This window comes from Chrysochloris asiatica, unplaced genomic scaffold (assembly GCF_000296735.1).
Source record: "Chrysochloris asiatica unplaced genomic scaffold, ChrAsi1.0 scaffold00116, whole genome shotgun sequence".
In the NCBI taxonomy this organism is placed as follows: Eukaryota; Metazoa; Chordata; class Mammalia; order Afrosoricida; family Chrysochloridae; genus Chrysochloris; species Chrysochloris asiatica.
In genome coordinates, this window is record NW_006408634.1 from 2,535,326 (window position 1) to 2,541,036 (window position 5,711).

General features: G+C 52.3%; 1 protein-coding gene across 1 annotated transcript in view; it reads left to right on the forward strand.

Annotated features, from left to right (window-relative positions):
- Positions 1–1,029: 1,029 nt before the first annotated feature.
- LOC102825772 (leukocyte immunoglobulin-like receptor subfamily B member 1-like) overlaps positions 1,030–5,711 on the forward strand; it is a 49,983-nt gene continuing 45,301 nt past the window's right edge. Inside the window, exons 1-6 of the mRNA XM_006868311.1 lie at positions 1,030–1,078; positions 1,303–1,338; positions 1,500–1,781; positions 1,945–2,244; positions 2,500–2,781; positions 3,084–3,383. Of these exons, the coding sequence (XP_006868373.1) occupies positions 1,030–1,078; positions 1,303–1,338; positions 1,500–1,781; positions 1,945–2,244; positions 2,500–2,781; positions 3,084–3,383 (1,249 nt within the window). The remainder of the gene's footprint in view (positions 1,079–1,302; positions 1,339–1,499; positions 1,782–1,944; positions 2,245–2,499; positions 2,782–3,083; positions 3,384–5,711) is intronic.

The window sequence follows — 5,711 nt, forward strand, 5'->3', positions numbered from 1 at the left end:
CCAGTTCCCCCCCTTCCCCCACCCCGCCAGTCCCTTACCTCCTTACACAGGACAGTCTTCTCACTACACTTGCAGAGCACTCTTCTAACACTGTCTGGATCTTCCTCTCCCTAGGTCAACCCTTCCTCAAATGTCCACCTACCTCAAAATCAGATCCAAGTACCTACACCTGATGTTTTAAGTTGTTGATAATCAGGCCTGAGACAAAACTCTCCAAACCCAGGAAACACAACTCCCTCTTGCAAACGAATTAAACACACACACACACACACACACACACACACTGAATTATTGAACAATGCTGTGCCTTTTTATGGGCCATCCCTCCGTCCACCTGGAACACAGCAAACTTCTTTTCAAACACTAAGACTAATATAAAGACCAGGAGGTCTTCAACTCTCATTCCACTCAATTATTTGACTAAGAAACCCGCATAAATCATGACGAATGTGGATTGTTACTTTTTCCAGGACTTAAATTAATGCTGCCATTGTATTACTGCTTGTTATTAATAAAACCCTTCTATACTCCATTCTCTGCAATTTGGCAGAACTGTAGCTGAATTACCCATTGTCAAAATACTTTAGTGTCTTGTGTTCCTCTGAGCCCCAGAGTTGAGGAAGTAGTCGTGTGCTTCCTCCCAGAATCTCTAGTGCCGGCCACCATGACTGCACCTGGTGAGAACTCCAGGCTGATTGTCTGGATGGTGGAAGGAAGGAAGGAAAATTACGTTTTTGGAGGTTCAGAAGGGGAAGCGACTTGCTCCTGTCCATCCAGCCTCTGTCAAAGGCAGCCTCAGGATTGGAACTCAGAGCTGGTCTGAAAGGTTTCCAGACAGTCAGCTGTGTCCTCAGCCCCAACATCTAGGGAGAGCAGAGCCAGGCCACAGAGAGGGGCTGTTCCCTTCTTGTAAGGCTGCTTATGAGGAAGCCACATGACACATAACACAGGCCCTAGGACTCGGCACACCCAGTAACGGTCCCTCCCAGGCTCTGTGGTCAGTGTATTACACCTGCAGCCCCGGGAGCCATGCCGGGCAGCGCCACAGCCCTGGTCCTCACTGTCCTTCTGAGTCTTGGTAAGCTTTGGGAGAAAGGGGGGGATGAGGTCCTTGTCCCCACATACAAGGCCTGGACACAGGGAGACCCCAGGGCCTCAAGATTCTCATGGGGAAGCTGAGGACTGAGGGGAGAGAAGTAATGTTCTCAGGCCCAGTTTGATCCCAACACTGAGGGGCCCAGACCCCCATGACGCGTCTGTGTGGGTGGAAGGACAAACTTCTCACGGGGACCTCTCTCCCAGGGCTGTTCCAGAGGCAGCAGATCCTGGCCCAGCCAGGTGAGTCCTCCACAGTCCTCCCAGCACTGACCTCTGGGCAGCTTGGGGAGCACCCAGGGCCTGGGCTGGTGGTAGCCATGCTGGGAGGGGCTAGGGAATGAGGGCTGAGGACACCAAGGGGAAAGGAACCCCTTGAGACTCCAACTCTGATTTCTTTCCAGGAACCCTCTCCAAACCCTCCATCTGGGCTGACCCAGACCCCATGATCACCAGGAGATGTCCTGTGACCATCCGGTGTCAGGGGTCTCCGCAGGGTGATAGATACCATCTATTGAAAGATGGATATTATTTCTGGAATATGACCCTACTGAACTCCAGAGAGAGAGGGGCCTCCTACACCATCCAGTCCATGAACAGTGACCATGCAGGGCAGTACCAGTGTCGTTATAACAGCTCCAATGGCTGGTCCCCGCTCAGTGAGCCCCTGCACCTCACCATGACAGGTAAAAGGAAGGGATCAGAGCACCCCCTCCACTCTGAGCTCCTCCTACAGGTAGAAAAGATGAAATGTGCCCTAAGGGGAGGGACTCATACCTCACAGACCGCCCCTGGGGTAATGTGGGGTGACTGTGTCCCCCTTTAACTCAGCTCCCCCCTCTCTCTCAGGAATATACTCACCACCCCCACTCTCAGCTCATCCAGGCTCTGTGGTGTCTTCAGGAGGGAAGGTGACCCTCATCTGTAGCTCAGTCTACTCCTTCCAGACTTTCTATCTGCTGAAGGAAGGAAGAGTCCCCGTGGTCCAGCACATGAAATCTCAGTACTCCATGGGGAAGTTTGAGGCCCATTTTCTTGTGGACCCCGTGAACCCCTCCCGTGGGGGCACCTACAAGTGCTATGGTTCTTATGACTCTAACCCCCATGTGTGGTCAAAGGCCAGCAACCCAGTGGATCTCCTGGTCACAGGTGAGGGAGCCCCTGCCCGGCCCCATCACTTTACCAGCATCAATGACTGACCTAAGCCATGTGCCTAGGGGAGCCCTGTGGGTGAGGGAGAGGTTGGGGATGGTGCCCTCCTGGGGCAGAATCACAGAGGGGAGTGGGACAGACCATGTGGCCTCACTGCAGCTCCCCATTTCAAAGCCATGGTCACTAGTTAGTATGAGTCCTGTGCACAGTGGGGAGTGCGGTCCTTCAATGCTACCTTCTCCTCCTCTCCAGGGGTGCACACGAAGCCCTCCCTCTCAGCACACCCAGGCGCCCTGGTGCTGCTTGGAGCCAGCCTGACCCTGCAGTGTGGCTCAGAGGCCGGATTTGACAGGTTTGCTCTGACCAAAGATGAGCAGCTCTCAGGTCCCAGGAATCTTGACGCTCAGCACAGTTCCAACTTCACCTTGAGCCCTGTGCAGGACACCCACAGGGGCCAATATAGGTGTTACGGTGGATACAATCTCTCTTATGAGTGGTCAGCCCCCAGTGACCGCCTGGACATCCTGGTGGCAGGTTGGAGGCCCTGCCCAGCTTTACATCTTCACATGGTCTCCTCTGTGTGGGTCCAGGGTTTCCCCTGGTGGAGATGGGGTCAGGGACATAGGGTACCCCAGTAGAGCTGAGATGGCGGTTTTGGTCCAGGAAGAGGGAGTAAGAAAAGGAGAGTGGGAGACATGGGGTTAGAGAGGACAACAGAGAGACAGAGGTGTGAAACAGGGCTCCCAACAGAGCACCCCTGAAGAGGAGACAGTGGTCAACTCAAGGGAGGTGGGGCCGGCTGGTTCCCTGAACACCCTGATCTCCTTCTCTCACAGGAGCCTATGAGAAACCCTCCCTCTCAGCCCATCTGGGGCCCTCGGTGACTTCGGGGGAGAACGTGGCCCTGCAGTGTCTCTCAGCCGGGTCGCTTAACACATTCCATCTGTTCAAGGAGGGCTTCCTTGCCCCTCTACAGCACCTTTATTTGCTGGGCATTCCTGGGCCCATTCAGGCCACCTTCATCCTGGGACCTGTGACGTCAGCCCATGGGGGCAGCTACAGGTGCTACACTTCACACAGCAACTCCCCCTACCTGTTATCACAGCCCAGTGACCCCCTGGAGCTGGTGGTCTCAGGTAAGGAAACCCTGACCCTGTCCCCTCTGGATCCTAATAGTTCAGGATCCTTTCCCTAGGGAGAATCTGGCCTGGGGTGAAAGGGAGGGGAGCTCTGAAGGAGGGTCCTCCAGAGGAACCAACCCCTCAGAGGGATGGATAAAGACAGGATAACTCCCACTCCAACCTCATCCTTCACCCCCATCCCTGAGGCCCAGCTGTGTTCATGGTGAGTGAGGGTCTGGATGTGAGCAAAGGTCACCAAGAGGAAAGGACAGAAAACTCCAGTTCTCATCCTTCCTGAATCTCCAATCCCTGTAACCACTCATCCAAAATCCAAGCCAAGAGCTGGTGAGTAAAAGAGACCACCATGATCCCCAGCAGACCACACATTGGCCTCTCTGCTGACAGATCCTTTCCTTCAGACTCTCCCACACAACTTGTGACCCTGGAGGCTAGGTGATGGCAAGAGAGCTGAATGTGGTAATGCCAGGCTCCCAGGAACACTGGACTGGGGCCAGATGAGGAGTGAGGTGGGCACAACAGAGGGTGCCGTGGGGTCGAGCCAAAAGGAGGAACAGTGGGCTGAAGTCATTCATCCAGTCCTGCTTCCCAGCAGGATCAGAGAATCAGCTCCAAATACCCACCTGTGGAATCAGACCCACCAAGCAGTAAGTGAGGGTCTCTCTTTTGTGAGGGAAAAATGGAGGAGCAGAGCTCACTGTTGGCTTAACTACTTCTTGAAATGGTGACCTTAAAAGAGGCCCTTACTATTTCTCCCAGATTCATGTCACGCCGTGTAAAAGGGAAGCAGCCCAGCGAACACCATGTGGGGGAGGGATGAGGCAAGGACACTGGCATCTGTGGTCTCCACAGACTGAGGGGTGCCCCGACTGCCTGGGAGCAGCTGTGGCATTGGAGAAACGGGACTTAGAAGTTCCACCACCCATGTCAAGTTCAAATCCCAGTCCTGCCACCTCCAGCTGAGTCTCAGTGTCACTGTCTGTAGACCATCTCCCATCATCTCCCTCAGGGCTGCTGTGGGATGTAGGGGAATCCCCATACTGAGAGCCCAGGGTCTCACCTGACACAGTGCTCAGTAAGAGGAGAGCCCACCCTTCGCCCTCCTCCACACACACTGACCATGTCCAGAGAAGCCCGATGGGAGAGTTTCAGGGAACAGAGCCAGGATCAGCTGCAAGTGATTGGGGACTAGGATTTGGTGTGTCGGTTTCTCCTCTGGTGTCCCTCCACTGGAGGAGAGTAAGGGAAGGGGACGGTATAAATAACACAAAAGAAGATCCAGAGATTTCCCAGTTCCAACCTTGCCACTTCATGTGGGGGTGACCTGGGTCACATGATTTACCTCTCTGAACCTCAGTTTCCCCATTTGTAATACATGCGGGGTGGGACCACAATCCCACATGGCAGAGTTGTTGTGAGGATCAGAGGTGATGAACACAAAGGCATCAGTATCTGTGATATGAAGTGTTGTTAGGTGCCATCAAGGCGGTATCGACTTATAGTGGCCTTGTGCACAGCAGAATGAAACACTGCCCGATCCTGGACCAACCTCACTACTGTTGCCATGCTTGAGTCCATCGATGCGGCCACTTGGCTAATCCATCTAGTTGGGGGTCTTCCTCTTTTTCTCTGAACCTCCACCTTACCAAACATGATATCCTTCTCCAGCGACTGGTACCTCCTGACAATATGTCCAAATTATGTGAGACGAAGTTTGGTCCTCTTGGCCTCCAAGGAGCATTCTGGCTGCATTTCTTCCAAAACAGATCTATTGGTTCTTTGGCAACCCATGACACTTTCAGTATTCTCCTTCAACACCATAACTCAAAAGCATCAATTCTTCTACGGTCTTCCTTATTTAATGTCCAACTTTCACATGCATATGAGGTTATTGAAAATACCCTGTCATAAGTCAGGTGCACCTTAGTCCTCAAGCTGACATCTTTGCTCTTCAACACTTTAAAAAAGATCTTGTGCAGTAGATTTGCCTAATGCAATACATCGTTTGATTTCTTGACTGCTGCTTCTGTGAGTGTTGATAGTTGATCCAAGAAAAATGAAGTTCTTGACAACTTCAATCTTTTCTCCATTGATAAGAATGTTGTTTACTGGTCCAGTGGTGAGAATTTTTGTTTTCTTGACATTGAGATGTACCGTACTGAAGGCTGTGTTCTTTGATCTTCAGTAAATGTTTTAAGTCCTCTTCACTTTCAGCAAGCAAGGTCGTATCATCTGCATATTGCAGGTTGTTAATGAGTCTTCCTCCAATCCTGATGCCACGTTTTTCTTCATATAACCCAGCTTCTCAGATTATTTGCTCAGCAT